Source organism: Equus przewalskii, chromosome 6 (assembly GCF_037783145.1).
Source record: "Equus przewalskii isolate Varuska chromosome 6, EquPr2, whole genome shotgun sequence".
Lineage (NCBI taxonomy): Eukaryota > Metazoa > Chordata > Mammalia > Perissodactyla > Equidae > Equus > Equus przewalskii.
In genome coordinates, this window is record NC_091836.1 from 57,130,165 (window position 1) to 57,148,962 (window position 18,798).

The following is an 18,798-nucleotide window of genomic DNA, read 5'->3' on the forward strand; positions in this document are numbered from 1 at the left end:
ACTGACTCTAACATTGCCTTATGGAAGCCAAGAAAGAAAATAATGGTATCCTATTGTCATAATGCAGTGTTCACAGAGAATATATACAAACAGACAAAATGACGCATTCTCTTTTCATTTTAATGAAAACCACACTACTTTGGGGAATGGTATAAATTTAATAGTTCAATTTTATTCAATTTAAGTAATCCATTGTATTTAGCTCTGGTTTTAATCATCTAAATTTTAATAAATAGAAGATAATTTATTTTCATACTTTATTATTTTCTTCCTTCTGCTCACTTTGGGTTTAATTAGCTCTTCTACTAGTTTCTTAAGCTGGAACCTTAGGTCATTGATTTCAGAACTTTATTCTTTTCTAATAAAAGTGTTTAATACTATAAATTTCCCTCTAAATACCATGTTAGCCACATCCCGCAAGTTTCGGTATGTTTTATTTTCATTTTTTTATAGTTCAAAATGTTTTTTAATTTTCCATGTGATTTCTTTGACCCATTGGTTATTTAGAAGTATGGTGTTTAATTCCCAATATGTGGGGATTTTACAGACATCTTTTTGTTCTTGATGTCTAGTTCTATTGGGTTTTGGTAAGAAAGTGTACTTCTTGTGATTTCAATCCTTTAAAATTTATCAAGACCTGCTTTATTGCCCTGAATATGGTCTGTCTTGATGAATGTTCCACACTCACTCAAAAAGAATTTCTGTTCCATTGTTTTTGAATAGGGCACTCTATAAATATCAATCAGTTCCAGTTGGTTGATAGTGCTATTCAAGTCTTCAATACACTAATTTTATGGTTACTTGTTTTATCAATTACTGAGAGAAGAGTATTGAAGTCATCAGCTATAATTCTACATTTATTGGTCTTTACAGTTCTGTCAGTTTTTGTTTCATGTATTTTGGAGGTTTTTACTTGTAGGATTTAGTTCTATTGTTTAAACTATTTACGTTTTATTATTTATTCATTACAAAATAATTTTTATTGTCACATGGGTGAGAAAATATTGTTGGTTTTGTCCAGCTTTATTGAGATATAATTGACATATAATATTGTATAAGTTTAATGTGTGCAGTGTAATGAATTGATATATGTATATATTGCAAAATGACTATCACAGTAAGGTTGGTTGGCATATTTATCACAGCACATAATTACAGTTTTTCTGTGTATGTGGTGCGAACTTTTAAGATATCTACTCTCTTAGCAACTTTCACATATACAACACAGTATTGTTAGCTGTAGTCACCATGCCGTACATTACATCCCAGAACTTATTCTTTCAACTAGAAGTTTGTAACCCTTTGTCAGCCTTCACCCATTCCTTACCTCCCCCACCTGCCCTTGGCAACCACCAATCTATTTGCTGTTTCTATAAGTTTGTTTTTGTAGATTCCAAGTATAAGTGAGAAAATACGGTATTTGTCTTTCTCTGTCTGATTTATTTCACTTAGCATAATACCCTCAGCGTTCGTCCATGGTGCTGCAAATGGCAGGATTTCTCTCTTTTTTATGGCTTAAGGTTATTTCATTGTGTGTGTGTGTGTAACATCACATTTTCCTTATCCATTCGTGAATTGATGGACACTAGGGTTGTTTTAATGTCTTGACTATTCTGAATAATGCTGGCAATGAACATGGGCATGCAGATATCTCTTCAAGATAGTGATTCATTTCCTTTGAACATAAACCCAGAAGAGGAATTGCTGGATCATACTGTAGCTCTATTTTTAATTTTTTGAGGAACTTCCATACTGTTTTCCATAGTGACTGTACCAATTTACATTCCCACCAATAGTGAACAAGGGTTACCTTTCCTCCACATCCTCACCGTTATTTCTTGTCTTTTTGATGATAGCCATTCTGACAGGTGTGAGGTGATATCTCACTGCGGTTTTGATTTGCATTTCCCTGATTATTAGTGATGTTGAGAACCTTTTCATGTACCTGTTGACCATTTGAACATTGTTTTTGGAAAAATGTCTATTCACATCCTTTGCCCTTTTTTTTGAGGAAGATTAGCCCTGAGCTAACATCTCCTGCAAATCGTCCTCTTTTTGCTGAGGAAGACTGGCCCTGAGCTAACATCCGTGCCCATCTTCCTCTACTTTATATGTGGGATGCCTACCTCAGCATGGCTTGCCAAGCGGTGCCATATCTGCACCCGGGATCCAAACCAACGAACCCTGGGCCGCCAAAGCAGAATGTGCGAACTTAACTACCGCACCACCGGGCCGGTCCCCCTTTGCCCATTTTTTAATTCCATTGTTTCTTTTAAATTTTTTTGCTATTGAGTTGTATGAGTTCCTTATATATTTTGGCTATTACTCCTCATCAGATATGTAGTTTGCAAATATTTTTCCCCCATTCTTTAGATTGCCTTTTCATTTTGCTGATTGTTTCTTTTCCTGTGCAGAAGCTTTTTGATTTGATGTAGAACCACTTGTCTGTTTTTGCTTTTGTTGCTTTACTTTTGGTGTCAGATCCATGAAATCATCACCGAGACCAATTCAAGGAGCTTTTTCCCTATGTTTTCTTCTAGAAGTTTTATGGTTTCAGGTCTTACATTTAAGTCTTTAATTCTTTCCGAGTTTATTTTTGTGAGTGGTGTAAGCTAGGGGTCTAGTTTCATTCTTTTGCTTGTGAATATCCAGCTTTCCTAACACCATTGAAGAGACTATCTTTTCCTCATTGACTGTACTTGGCTCCCTTTGGTTGGGTTTAAATCCAGCAGTTTACTATTGCTTTCTATTTATCTCATTCTTCCTTTTTTTATTTTCTTCATTTACCTTCTTTTGGGTTGAGTATTTTTTGTGATTCCATTTTTTTCTCCTATATTGACATATTAGCTATATCTCTCTGTTTTTAGTTCACTTTTAGTGATTTTTTTAAGCCACTGGTTCCCAAACTGCGTTCCTTGGAACAGCATCACCTGGAAACTTGTTAGAAAAGCAAACTTGTGAACCTATCCAAGATCTGCTGAATCAGAAGCTCTAGGGATGGGGCCCAGCTCTCCGTGGTCTGTGGTCCCTCAGGTGAAATCAGAGAAACATCGTCCTAGGTTTTCAGTGTACGTCATTAGCTTATCACAGTATACTTCAAATAATATTATACCACTTCAAGTACTTCCATTCCTTCTGCATCGCCTTGGCTGTTAGTCATCCTTCTTCTACGTGTGCTGTAACCCTCATAATGCATTGTTAGTACTTTTGTTTTAAACATCAATTATATTTTAAAGAGATTAAAAGTTAGACAAAATATGCATTATATTTATTCACAGATTTACCATTTTTGTGGTCTTCATGCCTTTGGGTAGATTCAAATTTCCATCTGATTTCATTCTCCTTCCTGAAGAATTTTCTGTAATATACCTTACAGTGCTGGTTTGCTGGTGATGAATTTTCTCACCTTTTGTGTGAAAAGTTTTTATCCCATCTTCGTTTTTGAAAGTTGTTTTTGTTTGGTATAGAATTTGCTTGGTATAGAATAGTTGACATTTTCTTTTGTCTTTAAGCACTTTGAAGATGTCGCTTCCTTGCCTTCTGACTTACAAAGTCTGTGACGAGAAGTCCATCTTTCATTTTCTATTATTTGTAATGTGTCTTTTTTCCCCCCATCTGATTGCTTTTATGTTTTTCCCTTTGTGTCTGTCTGGTTTTCAGAATTTTCTTATAAGTTGCCTTATGTGGTTTCCTTTGTGTGTATTCTTCTTGGAGTTCATTAGATCCTTGGATCTATGTGTTTGTTTTCATTAAATCTGTAAAATTTTTGGCAATTATTTCTTCAAATATTTTTTCTCTTTCCCTTCTGTGTTCTTTCATGTTGGGATTACAACTACATGTACGTTCAACCAGGTCCTGCAGGTCCTTGAGACTCGGTTCACTTTTTTTTTTCAGTTTTTGTTCTTTGTCTGCTTTCGTTTGGATGGGTTCTAGTGTTGTCTTCACGTTTGCTTGTCTTTCCTTCTGCAGTGCCTGGTCTTCTCTTAACCTATCAGTATATTTATCACTTTAGATACTGCATTTAATCTCTAGAATTTCCATTTAGACCTTTAAAAAATCTTCTCCTTCTCATCATGTTGATGCTTATCTTTGAACATATGAAGCATGTTTCTCGTCACTGTTTCAATGACCATGTCTGATCATTTCATCATTTCTGCCGTTCTGGGCCTGTTTCCCTTGACTGATCTTTCTCCTTGCTAGGGTTTCCATAACAAAATCCCACAGACTGGATGGATTAAACAACAGAAATTTATTTTCTCACAGTTCTGGGGGCTGGAAGTCTAAGATTAGGATGCCAGCAATGTTGATTTCCTCTGAGACTTTCCTCCTTGGCTGGCAGATGACCACCATCTTGTTGCCTCTTCACGTGGTTGGTCTTTTCTCTGTGCATGTGCATCTCTGGTATTTCTTTGTGTGTCCAAATTGCATGCTCTTATAAGGACACTAGTCAGATTGGAATAGAATCCACCCTAACAGACTCATTTTAACTTAATCATGTCTTTAAAGGCCCTATCTCAAAATACAGCCAAATTCTGAGGTACTAAGGGTTACAGTTTCAACATATGAATTTGGGGGAGAAAATTTAGCTCACAACACTTCTAGTTCATAGTTTCTTGCTGTATACATTTCTGGTAATTTTTGATCGAATGCTGTACATCTTGAAGTTTAGATATTAAATGCCAAAGTTTAATCTGTTTTTTCAATATTGTTGGACTTGTTCCTGACATGCAGTTTCGTTACTTGGGTTTAGTTTGATCTTTTCAATGCTTGCCTTTAAGCTTTCTTAGTATAGGTCCAGAGCAGCCTTCAGTCTAAGGCTAACTTTACCACCATCCTCCCTACTCCTTGCAAATAAGGTGATACCTTTCCAAGAACACTACCCATTGCCCACGTATAATATATGGATCTTTTCCATTGTGGTTTGAGGGAATATGAATATTCAGAACCTTGTGTAAACTATGAGAATTGTTTGGCATACTGCTCCCTGGTAATTCTTTACCCAGATTTATTTGGTTTCCTCTCACACATGAGGAGAGTAGTACTCAAACAAGGACTTGAGGATATTCCTCTACAGATCTCCAGAGCTTCTTTCTGTAGATGTCTCTTCCCTTCCATATTTTGCTCCACAAAGTCTAGCTGCTTTGCCCTTCATGAACTCCATTCTTTATCTCTTCAACTCAGTGAGACCACCCGTCTCTGCGTGAATTTCTCCCCTCTGTGCTGCAGCCTGTAGACTGCCTCCAGGCCATAAGCAGAGACAGTTGCTGGACTCATCTTGTTGTTTTCTCTTTTCTCAGGGATCACAGTTTTGGGCTGACTATGGTCCAGTATGTGAAAATACTTCTTTCATATATTATTTGTTTTTTTCTAGTTTTTTTTTAACTCAACAGAGTAAATCTAGTTATGGCTACAAGTAAAAGTTCTATTTTCATAGTTCTTTGTTTCATTTTTCAAGGTGAAAAGTTTTAATAAAACCATTTTTTCAGTATTTATTATTATAAATTTGTGCTACTCATTTAAATAGATTCCCTTTTTTTTAGTACCAGTTATTCTCAGATAAGGAGTACATGCTGTATTTCTCCAAGATATATGAATTGTTAATCATTTTGATATCCTAGGAAGAATTCAATGCAAATCAACAAACTTTGGAGGAAGATCAGTGTGAAATACTAGTCATTTCCTGGGATTTATTTAGTCTATTTGATAGGGATATGTATAATTTATCTACTAAAATTTTATGTTAGTGAGTAATAAAACCTGCTTGGCATTTGTTACAATTATTGCAGTGCATAAATAAAAAAGAAAATGTATTCAGATTAATATGCTTTTTGTTTCAATGTGGACATAAATTAGTTGCTTAAAATTATCCTTTCAAATTGATAATAGCTTTTCTTTCTCTTCTTTTATTCATCATTGCCAATGAAAATACATGGGATCTTTAGAAAAAATGTATGTAAAGCATCTAATAGGAGAAGAATTGACATCGTCCAGTGTGGATGGGCATCCATTAATTGCTGTTCTTGATCTGGTTTCTGCCCTCACAATGACATGTAATGAAAAGGCGAAGTCAGACTGTTCACTCTCTGATTGTAAGCAAATATGTGCTCATAGTTACATACTTTGAATTATCCTGATTTCTAGTATAAAAAGCATGAGGCAAATAAAATATTTTCCTGGTGGTCACTTACATTTGGGAATAATGGGAAAATTATTTTCAATATGCAAAGCAAGAAGTTAACTTTGCTAACAACTTAAACATGCTCATAAAGCGTACTTCTTGTCATATTCTGCCTAATTTTCCACCTGATTTTCCATTTTCTCCCCCTCTTTTCCCAGGAAAACAGTCGGTGTTTTTTGCTGCGGACCCAATTCAATTTCTAAGACTCTTCATAAACTGAGTAACCGAAACAACTCATATGGGACAAGATTTGAATACAATAAAGAATCTTTCAGCTGAAAACCTTTGAGATGAACCAGGACTCTAAAGAAGGAATGAGTGCAATTTATGAGACTTTGAAACTCGGCTGAATCAAACAGCTGTGTCTTGCCAAAGAGTAGCAAGATTTTCTTATTTATGATTATTTAAAATGGAAATGCAGAGAATGTGGCCAGATGACAGGTCACATTACATGTTTAATTTGGAAACCAAAGAGGCTTTGAAGAATATTTGATGTGATGATTCACTTTTCAATGCTCGAATTAAAAGAAAGCTATTAGATGCACACCGTTGATTTTTATGGCAGATTCAAGAACTCCCTAGTGAGGAGCTGCGCTTGCTCACTGGGAGGCTGATAGCTTCGGTCCTCTTTAAATTGTTTTTGGTTGAACAAATGCAAGATTGAATGAAATTAAAAATTCATTGAAGCTCAGATTACATTTTCTATGTGAGTATAAACAGAGTAGCTTTGATTTAGAAAAGCTCCAAGCAAATCTATTAGATGTTTGAAAATACAATATGAGACTCTGTATTGATACGGGTACTTTACGTCAATATCTAATCTCCCTCACTACTGATGCTAATGCCTCTACTTGATATCTGTAAACCTTATGCTGAATGAACCTTGTGCAGACATTGATATAGCGTCTATTTTTATATTTTTCCTTCTTTTTTCCTCTGTCTAAGGAAATCTGCCCTCCTTTGGCACATGTTGGACACAAGGATTTAATCGGTCCTTTTCATCCCCAATTTATTTAATCTATTGCTATTGCATAGTAATGAGGAAAACGTTAATACTATAAATTATAAAGGGATACATAGACTAATAGCTTTTTTCCTTTTCCAGCATTTTAGGCTCTATTATTTTTATTTACTTTTTTTCCCAGCATAGTTTTTCTTAGTTTTTAGGCTCTTAAGGGGATTTGTTTAATTTGCACTTTGAGACCAAAGTGGTCACTGACGATAGAAGTTCTTTCTCTTGAATCTCATAAATCACACCTTGATGTATGCTGGAGATATTGAGAGTATGGTCACATTCCTGAACACGAAACCTGTCTTTCACTTTCTACACGACAGGAAATATTTCGTGAGTCATTCGAATTTAAGTTCAGAATCAAGATTATTATTGTTGCACTGTCTGGTATTCTGGGTTTTGATAGGGAATTATTGAGTTTGAAGTCACTGCTGAGACCTCACTCTGTGATCCTTTGAGTTTATGCTCCCTGGCGATTATATCTGGGCTTAGAGGAAAAATCTACTACCTTAAGAATTAAGGCATTTTTACAACTTACTGATTTGTTCTTTAGGCATCTATCAATTGCTATCAAATATGATGCATTGCTGAAATCAACAGCATGGCTTGTCTTGCCTTTGTTAAAATTTTTCATGATGTAACATAACATGATAATGCTACTGTCACTTTTTGCTCTCATTCACAATAGCAGTCAACTGTGTTAAACCATCGAGCATTAAATGCCCATACACGTATTACTTACAGATATTTCTTCCTTTCCTTGGAATTCATTCTTCTCCCTTCTTGGAAGGAAAGTGAGTTAGAATAACATATGGAAAAAGTACAATATTGCTACAGATTTAGTTTCGAAGGCATATTTAATAACCAGTACATCTTGTAACACTTTGTAAATTAAAAAGAATTGTAAAGATACCTTCATAAGAACACATAACAGAAAAAACTTGCAAAAAGAAACTTGAGTTAGTACATGCTTGATGTGCAATACTGAGTCATTTTAATGTCAATAAATGTTAAAATTTCTATTTTTTATCCAGCTCTTCCAGAAATCAAATGAATATTTATCATTGGTCTCCTTATAAAAAAATTGTAATGGTATCCTTGAAATCTCTATAAACTCACTTGAACTTTGCAACAAATTAAGCAGCCAGATTTTCTTCACGAGATGATATAAGTGTAACAAACATAATCTATTTGAGTGCACATTAGCATGAGTAACCTTGAGGTTTTGAGTTCTGGGGCCGTCAGTGTCACTGGCTAATGATGTGACTGTGGCAAATGACTTGTCACTCCAGAATTAAGATTTCTCACTTGGACCAGATCAATAGTTATTCATCTTTTTTGGGTGATGTGTCTTTTTGAGAACTTGATTAAAAATGAATATCACGACATATATATATATATGTATATATATATATATATATATATATATATATATATAAAGCGTTACATACAATTTGGGGGGGACACAAACAATCTCCAAAAGCAAGGACCCCAGTTTATAAACCTCTGAACATAATAATCATCACTATAGGTCTTGCTACCTGTACCTTTCTTTTTTTTCTTTTTTTTGAAGGTTGGCACCTGAACTAACATCTGTTGCCAATCTTCTTTTTTTCTTCTTCTTCCGCTCAAAGCCCCTCATTACATAGTTGTAATCCTAGTAGTCTTTGTGGCTCTGCTATGTGGGATGCTATCTCAGCATGGCTTGATGAGCAGTGCTAGGTCCGTTCCCAGGATCTGAACCAGCAAAACCCTGGGCCACTGAAGCAGACCGCATGAACCCAACCACTCAGCCATGGGGCTGGCCCTGTATACCTTTCTTTTCTTTGATTTTATTTTTTAGAAGAAACTATCAATTTTTTTATAGGATTACACTAAGAAATTAACTCTATGGACAAAGGAAAGGAAATTCTTTTTCTATGCCCCAAAACAAAGAATCTAATGGACTCTTTCATCAGTTTTTAATCTTCTTCTGTCTCTTGCTTCATGCAAGAGAAGGCAATTTTGTGTAACAATAATAATAAAACACTCAGATTCATATACCCATGCGCCACATATACATTTGGGGCTTAGTTTGCTTTTTTTTTGGTTAAAAATGAAGTGATTGATAGTTTTTTCATTTAGTGACTTACAATGCCAGTTGGGTGATTATGCTAAGTACAGGCACTTAAAGAAATAGAAGCAATGTAGACAAAGCATAGCTGAATTGATTTAATCTAGATATCCATGTTATTTATAACCCCCCAAATCAGTGTTTACTTGAAACATTCACAGCAGGAAATGGATTTTAAATTATAAGGGATTGCTAAAGAGGCTTGTTAGAGGCAAATGGGCCCTTGTCATCAATAGATAATGCTGGTGCTGAAGAATGTTCATTATATGAAAGAGAAAAAATTTTAAGAAAATCTTTTTTTCCTTAAGGATGATTAACCCAGCCGAACAGTGATTTTTCTAAACAAACCAATGAGATACATATTTAAGTGCTACTCATGATAAACAGGTCCCTTTTCTTATGCTATCTAGGACACTTTCATATCCAGTTATATTATAGAAGCATCAAATGCTGAAGTTAGGGGGCTGGCCTGGTGGCGCAGAGGTTAAGTTCACACGTTCCACTTCAGCTGCCCGGGGTTCACTGGTTCGGATCCCGGGTCTGGACACGGCACTGCTTGGCAAGCCATGCTGTGGTAGGCATCCCACATAGAAAGTGGAGGAAGATGGGCACGGATGTTAGCTCAGGGCCAGTCTTCCTCAGCAAAAAGAGGAGGATTGGCAGGAGATGTTAGCTCAGAGCTAATCTTCCTCAAAAAAAAGAAACAACCGCTGAAGTTGGGAGTACTGTTATTTTGCAGTGGAGGCAACTGAGGCCTGAAAGGAGATAGTAATTTGCTCCAAGTCATCCACTGAGTTCGTTGCAGAGATGAAATCAGAGCTCAGCTTTTGTAATCTCTGCTGCTGAAAGGTTCTTCCCACCTCCCCGGGAAATAGGCATTTAATAAGACACATCTAGTCCTGCTAATCGGAATCTCCCTATAAACTCTAGTGCTGAGTGGAAAATAAGGTAGTGAGTGTTAATTCCAGATTCAGAGCAGAAAATCACACCTTTCTTCCCTATATATCTTCTGATTCCAAATTTGTTAGTCTTATGCTTTGCCTGTTAGAATCTATTTCCAGATATCAGTTTTAAAATAAGATAATTGTGCTAAAGAGATTGTGTTCTCCAGAGCTCTGTATTGGGGAAATACATCATAGTATATTTTCTAGGAAATGCTAATATTGTCATTTTAAATTTAGGTTTATAGACAAAAGGTATAACTTCACCAGCTTTCTAACGACCCAGGGAAAGGTTGATGTTAAAAAAAATGACTATTGTTCTCTACTCACATGACCATAATGTGCTTTTTGTTCAGGAGAAAAGAGTCAGCTTTTTGTAACCTAGTGAGACAGGAAATAAGTGAAATCAAACATAATGAGCATTTACTCCAACCACCATAGAACAATGAGAACTCTCTGTTTGCTTCTGTCTGAATCTCCCCTTCATTACCCCAACTTCTTTATTCCATTCTATAGTATTCTCAAAGGATGGAGTTGCAAAAGCTAGCTAGACAAAGTTTTCCAAAGAAACGAAGCAGAAGATTGCCAATACTTGGCAAAGAGAGCTCCATTAAGAGAGAAGAGAAGAAAGGCCGGGTGAATTATTTAAAATTAGCAGAGAGTTAAGCAATGTTGCTTTAAAACAAAGACTAGTAAATTTTTTGAAGTGAACATGCAGAACTTTTATTTCCTCTTATCCAAAATTTTTATATTCTTGTTTATAGACTCTAAAAACAGATTGCTTCTTTTATTTTACATTGTAGCAAAATCAGCAGTAACCTTAACCTTAATGCGGAGTGTTAAGCTACAGTTTAAGAATTGATTGGGTCTGCCCGGTGGCGCAGCAGTTAAGTGCGCACGTTCCCCTTTGGCGGCCCGCGGTTCACCGGTTCGGATCCCCAGTGTGGACACGGCACCGCTTGGCAGGCCATGCTGAGGCAGGCGTCCCACATCTAAAGTACAGGAAGATGGGCACAGATGTTAGCTCAGGGCCAGGCCAGTCTTCCTCAGCAAAAGGAGGAGGATTGGCAGCAGATGTTAGCTCAGGGCTGATCGTCCTCAAAAAAAAAAAAAAAAAAAAAAAAAGCCTCAATAGAGCAAAACTAGGAAGGAAAAGAAAGGGAGTCAAGGAAAGCAAAGTTCTTTGACACATCAGGGCACGAAATCCTTTTCTTTTCATAACTAAGTAGATGCTTAAATGTGTTACAAAACTGGCTATTACTGTGGTTTGGAAGAAGGTAAAAGAATGGGATGTTTGGTTTGTTTCCAGGGATCCTTTCACATTGTCATTGCCACTAAAATTTTAGCAGAGCCTTAAATTGATCCGAACTATATCTGGCTTCCATAAGAATTAGAGCTTTCATGAACTGCTGGTTGACCTAGAGAATCCCAACGTTTAGGTGAGAACCAGCAATATGTAAATGCTCTGATATATATAGCAATAAAGAAGGGGAGGCTGCCATATATTGCTTCAGCTGCATACACCACACATTAAAATTCTGTCGTTGAGAGGTCGTATTTCTCAGCTCTTATCCTTCCACCAGGGGAATGAAACCTTAACAATGCAGACACAGAAACAGACATTCTCTGTTGCATCGTAACAGTGTATCTCTTCACCTATAACAGCACATTCATTTGAATCTAGTTATCAATTTAGGATGACTATATGATTCATTTTAATGGTGAGAAATCTCCACAATGCCAAAGATGGGGGCCTTGCTTGCTTACTAAAAAACATGTGGCAGCCAACACATTGGCTGGGGAGAAAGCGGTTAATTCTTCTAGGTTTTCCTCTCCAGCTGAGCCCTAAAGGAATGTCAAATATCTTACCACACATATGTTGGAACATGACCTGTCTCGCACTCCTCACTTTGTGATTCGATGTGTGGCACAGTTATTCTCCAAACTCCCAGGGACTGTCCAGTTCAGCGAAACACCAGCTCTTGAGTCATCTTGGCATCATTAACCACATAACCGGGTACCGCCAGGTGCAATTATCCTATTTAAAGGTGATGATGATCTGGTTACCAAATGGCATTAGCAAGAAACTTTATTTTCTCTTTTCATTACAATTTGATTCAAATTCAGAGTTGGGAATAATAGAAATCACTTTAAAAGGTGGGAATGATAGGGCCAGCCTGGTGGCACAGTGGTTAAGTGCGCACGTTCCGTGTTGGGTGGCCTGGGGTTCGCCTGTTCGGATCCCAGGTGCGGACATGGCACCGCTTGGCAAGCCATGCTGTGGTAGGCACCCCACGTATAAAACAGAGGAAGATGGGCATGGATGTTAGTTCAGGGCCAGTCTTCCTCAGCAAAAAGAAGACGATTGGCAGGAGATGTTAGCTCAGGGCTAATCTTCCTCAAAAAAACAAAGTGGGAATGATTGGCTGTAGCTATGTTCTACTCTGAGAGTGTGCTAGTATTATCATTCTACCCAGCCACCTCCAGTGTATAGTGTGAACAGGATTCCACGTTAGAAATCAGGTGACTTGCAGCCTTTATCCTTGAAAAGTACTAGACCATGTACATAAAAATGAGTATAATATCTACCTCTGCCGACATCCCTTTTCCAGGGATGTAGTGGGGCAAGAATGTGGGGGAGAGGAGCAAAGAAATTGTGAAGAAAGAGACATTTCCTGGGCAAATCTTCCTGCGTAGGTTTTTGATAACACAGTAAAAATAAAACATTGTTCTGAGTGAGTAAAAGCACAGGCTTCCGTCAGTCACAGTTCATTATAACTGAAAGAGTATTTAATTGTGTTTTCTGGGCAAGTAGAGAAGTACCCACAAGCAAATCAGCACTACTAGCTGTCTGTCTGCTGAGATTCCCATAGACAAAGTTGCCTGTTATGTCCAATAGAACCGTCTTTTGAATTCCTCTTAACTAATTTTGGTCAGTCCCAATTTGGCTAGAGATAGCTGTATTGATCTATAGCAGTCGATCTAGGAATTGCTGGAGGGTGATGTCAGTTATCTTGCTTATTTAAGTTTTGGTGAAGGGAAAAGCAGGTGTTCATGAGACCCCTACTGAGTTAAAACCAAGGCCTATATCTTAGAGCTAGATAAAATTCTATAAAAAAAAAAAAGCACTGCATTATAGCTATTTTTTTCCTAGATGGAAATAAAATAAATTTATCTTTTTCTCTTACCAAAGATACTTCACATTATGTGTTTTCATCAAAGCTCACATTATTTTGTAGATATTTGTATTTAAATTATGTGTGTATGTGTGCGTGTTGTGTGTGTAGGAGAGAGAGAGCATGTGTTTGTGTATTTTTATGGTGGATTGGGAGAAAAATTGCCTGAATGAAAATGACATTCTGCAATAAGGTGTAATGACACTTTCCTACTGTCATAATAAGCATTCAGCAGTGACAGGTTTGCAATTGGAAGAAGCGTAGTCCTCCCATCAAAATGTGAGATGCTCAGCAATCCAGGTGTAGCATTTGATTCTTGTCTGGCTAAATGGAGGTGTGAGTTTCTACAATGCTGGAGAGGAAGCACTAATTCAGATTCAATGCTTGTAAAGAATTAGAAAAAATGCATTTATTTTTATATGTAATTTTATTGTTGTAAAGTCATAGTATGTTTCTAGAACACTTTCATTGTTTTGGAACATGGCATGGTGTTTAAAAGCTAGACAAATAAAGTTTGGACAAATATTCTTAAAATTCCTCTCATTGGAAACCAATTGTGCACCTTTGATGGTAATAATCAAGAATTTTCTGCAGGATTTTGAGAACAGGTTAGGGTTGTTTTTATCTTAATGAAAGACCAAATGAATATCTTCACAAATGCTTGTGAAGATATTAAGTAATATTTGAGAAATGTTCCTTTGAAAAACTTTGAAACTGGTCTAATTACAAGCTTCTCAACACTCTTGTTACTTTCATTTCAGCACGGTGTGCAATTGGCAATTATAGAATTTGAATCTCTAAATTTAATATGCTGGTTTTAGGATCTTGGTTTTCTTTTGGGTTGATTTGTTTTTTGGTATTATTCTCAAATCTCATAATTGTACCCATTAAAACATTGAACTATTTGTACCATTTTAAGATGTCAAAATTATATCTACTTTCCTGCACAGAAAATTAATAAAATATAATATGTTCATTATGAAGTCTCAATGTTGAGTTTTTACATTTGATCATTGAGGATTTCAATTTTACCTAAACATTGAGTATACTGTAACTCAGCTGTATAAACTTACTTTATATAGGAACTCCTGCTCAAAGGATTTTGTTTATTTTTCCAGTAAATCACATCTCTCTTTTTGGAAATCTGTGCATTACACAAAATAAGGAATAGTAATAGAGTAGCTCACAGGTTTGTCTGACATTTACACAGGTGAGATACGAGCAGTTTTCCATAAGCTGCGTCCTGGAGACCTGTGTTTCAGCACCCCCTGAAAACTAGCTGTATGATTTCCCCATCAGAAAAATGCAGACCAGAATTTTCTCTAAAATTCATTCCATCTTGTGTTTCTGTGTTGCCTGTGAACCTATAATTTGATAGTGGCCAGGATGACAAAAATGCTTCAGTATAGATGATTGTGGTCCCTTTTACGTCGGAAGATATGCCTAGGAAGGTACACAAAATTGGGAAGCCTTCTTGCATCAGCAGGATGAAGATATTTGCTTCAGAGTAAAAGACATTCTACTCTCCATATTTCTCAATGTATGTTCTTTCCATTAAACTGTTATTTATTGTTTTCTCAAATCTAAAGGGCATTCATGGGTCAAATCAGATGTCACAGTGCTCTAATTTATAGAGCTTTTAGGAGTGGTGACTTATTTGTAGGGTTGAAGCAGGTTACTTCGCTATGTGGTACCGCATTGTTCTCAATCAATTCCTACCACGTTGCACTTCTTCAAGTGATTTATTTTCAAAGAATCTGCTTTCCTCTTGTATTTTGCCAAGCTGTCATGCATTCTGTAATGGGTATTTCAATAGGTCAAGTTCAGATGCATTTAAAAGGTAAGATTAGCAGTTATGTGCTTGCATTCCCTATGTGCATTATTTGCTTTGTGTCACAATGGGGTCATGAGTGCATGCTTTAATAGCATTACTGTTGTAAAATTACTCATTAGCAGCAGCCAGTGTTGGAAGAACACAAAAGATAATTGGGAAAAAATGTTTTTGGGGGTGCACAAATCAAGGAGACTTTGATGTAAATCTCAATTCTGAAGATTAAAAGTTCCTCTAAAATGCTTTCCCTTGTTCACATTGATTACCCTGCTGTCAGAAATGTGTTTGCCAGAACTCAAAAATATGAAAATGTCTGACAGTAAAAGTTTCTCGTCAGACTTTTTATTAGGCAATGAAATCTATAAGAAATCTTTTTAAGTGGATTGTGTTGCAGAGGCCATGTTGTCAGCTTGCTGATAAATGTGTCACCCACTGGGAGATGGAAGCACATATCCAAAACTTGGTTTTGCATTTCAGATATAGACCCAAGGTATTGTGTGAAAAATACTTTTTGAGTTAGAATGACTGTTAATTGTGACAGATTTAAAAATCACCTTATGTGCATTTTGACAAGGTGATTTCTGAAATTGTTTCAGGTTTATTTTGACAGAAGACTTTGGTGGGAGATTTTGATTAGTAAACAAATTCAGACTTCGAGTTTTTAAAATAGCTGTCTATTTTCCTTGGGTTTCTTTTATGATGGTGGTGAGAAGTGGTTAATTATTTATTTTGAAATCTCTAATGGGATACTTGTGGAAAAAAACATTTTGGCCTTCCAAAGATGATGGAACAACATGTCTTGTGATGTGTTACAACTATGTAGGTTTTGTTAAGCTTTGTCCTTCGTTGCTGTTGGTCCTATCCTTCAACCTTTATCTGTCAGTAACAGAGATGTTGTTCCAAGCCCTGGGAGCCACAGCCATCCTCTGAAATTGTACTAGGACGACTTCTCCTTTCAGTTGTCTAATATAACTTCCATTCCTCACCTGTTTCCTTGAACCCAGCTTTAACCCAGAACCTTTACCAGGACGCTCATTTTTTTTCCCTATTGTTTCCTCACCCAGCTATAGACCTTAGAACCATGGAGTTCTATGCTATTCTTAGCACAGCCTATTTGCTTGGGTTCTTGGGTGAACTCAGGCTCTGCCTCTGTCTCTTGCCCATTCAGCCCCTGATTAATCTATTATCCTTGGTTCTGAGTTTTCCTTTGTTTCAGGGTTTAGGGGAGTCATCCATGCACTGGCCCTGCCCAGCCATGGCACCTCTGTGCCCATGGCCGCTATAGCTTCCCATCACTCACATATGGAACGAGGTGTCTTTATGGTAGGCTGATAAATAGAGTTTATTTGTACATGAAGTGATGCTCCAGGAACAGATGAGTCTTGTTTTTTCAGGTAGTTTTGTTCTATAGAGATGCCACACACACTGACTGAGTGATTAATGAACCATTGCTCTCAATTAGGTTCCTGTGAGCCTCTGATCACAATATTTTTATCAATTAATCAATACATAACCTTGTTTATGTGTGTTTCTGTTTAAAGTCACCATATTTAATATATACTATTGATTCATTAACATTGAACTCATGACCAATAGCATTATAACTCATGGTTGAATGAAGCTTGTCTAAGACATGTCTGTTCTCCATAAGGCACATCACAGCCATCTTGCACTTAGGAACACTAGACAGGACTTCATTCTGCTTGGGGGCCATTTGAAACAGAGAAATCACCAACAAAAAGCACAAACATGCAAAAAATATGGCACTAAATGGAACACTAGAAGGACACAATTACAGTAAGAGAGCTGAAACAAGAAGGCAGAGTGACAACTTGTTTGACATCAGGTGGGACTGGGCCTAAAGTGACTAAAACTTTTTGTTGCTCTGTGCATGTTTGTAAATGGCCATGAAAGTACATAGAGTATTGATTTTAGAGTTACCAAAAAAACGTAGCAAGTGGGTGATTTGCAAATAAGGAATCCACGAATAACCAGGCTTGACTGTATCTACTTTTCCTAGGAGTGGTGACTGGGAAAGAGGATTCTGTGCATTTTTGTAGCTTTAGTCTTTATTCTTCACTTACTACTGGTTTTGAAGTAACTTGGAATAGCTTTTCTGTAGGAGAGAGAGGCTTCTCCATCTTGGTCTTCTTCTCTTCTCATTCTTTTCCTTCTTCCACCTCAAAGATAGAGAATACTAATTTGACCGGATAGAGTGTGAAATTTTCATTGGCCCACATTTATTAGTAGGTGTAGTTATTGTGTAGAAAAATTGTGCATATAGTTGTATTCAGAAAAAAAGTTAATATGCCAGGCCTGAGACTGCCATCCTTCTTAGAAAGGCCTGCTGTAAGATCAGCCATTAGCCAGCGTCTGGGAACTTCAATTTCAGGAGGGTTCCCACCACCCCAACTGATAAACAAGAGTGGTTCAATGTGGCTAAACTTTTGCGCAAACCATAAGTTTTATACTGAACATCTGCTTTCCTTCTGGGAGTCTAGAATTTTGGTAAGTGCTAGGCAGAGGGTGCTTATGTGATCGACCCCCAATTAAAACCTTGGACACTGAGTCTCTAATGAGCAGCCCTTGGAGACAACATTTCACAAAGGTTGTCACAAGTTGCTGCTGGAGAAATTATGTGTATCTCGTATGACTCCGCTGGGAGAAGACTCTTGGAAGCTTGTGCCTGGTTTCCTCCGGACTTCACCCCACACATCTTTCCCCTTTGCTGGTTTTGCTTTGTATCCTTTCGCGTTAACAAATGTTAGCTGTGAATACAACTATACACTGCCTTTTGAGTCTTCCTAGAAAATCACCAAACCTATGTCATATTGGGCACCACTGACACAACCTGCATGCCTCTTAGTAACTTATTTTCTCACTGTCCTTCTATGTGCCAGACAAGTAAGTGGACACAGGACCTTATCCCATACTCTCGGCTCTCTCTTCCATTTCTTCTATTTCATGCATGTGGCTGAACGCCTTAAAGCAGGTTGCTGTCTTCTTTGCTGCGCTTTTTTTCTCACTTTGCTTTCTTTTCTCCACCTGACAGACTAAGGGCAATAAGTGCCCCAGATTTGGAGTCATCCTTTACTAACTGTTGAAAGCTCCATTTGGGACAATTGCTTAAGTCTCATGCACCAGCCTAGCTTTACTAGAGAACCCCAATTTGGGATTAGACACTGGCCCAGTTACTAATACCGCTTTCTCTCCCCCTTGCTTATTGTTTATTGTATATGCCTCTTATACAATAGCTGAAACAAGGAAAATAAGAGGTACCTGACATGAAACAGAGGTATTGGCAGGGCAGGATTCAGACAATCTTTGATCTCTTTTGTTAAATATTGTTAAAATAGCACCTAAACCTCTAATACTCCTCATCTGTTTCTCTCCTTTTTCTACTCATCCTCTTTTCCAACCTGTCTGTTCTCACATTTTCCTTAAGTGGATGTGGTGAGTGTGGTCTGTGTTGGTAGGATTCGCTGTTCTAAGATATTCCCTTTTTTCTTCATTGTCTTCCCAGCATTCTCCAGCCCATCACTTTCCA

General features: G+C 37.1%; 1 protein-coding gene across 2 annotated transcripts in view; it reads left to right on the forward strand.

Annotated features, from left to right (window-relative positions):
• NOX4 (NADPH oxidase 4) overlaps positions 1 to 8,223 on the forward strand; it is a 146,145-nt gene extending 137,922 nt beyond the window's left edge. For both annotated transcript variants that reach the window (XM_008515327.2, XM_070623931.1), the window contains exon 18: positions 6,337 to 8,223. In XM_008515327.2, coding sequence (XP_008513549.2) covers positions 6,337 to 6,457 — 121 coding nt within the window. In that variant the 3' untranslated portion in view covers positions 6,458 to 8,223. The remainder of the gene's footprint in view (positions 1 to 6,336) is intronic.
• The last annotated feature ends 10,575 nt before the right edge of the window (positions 8,224 to 18,798 follow it).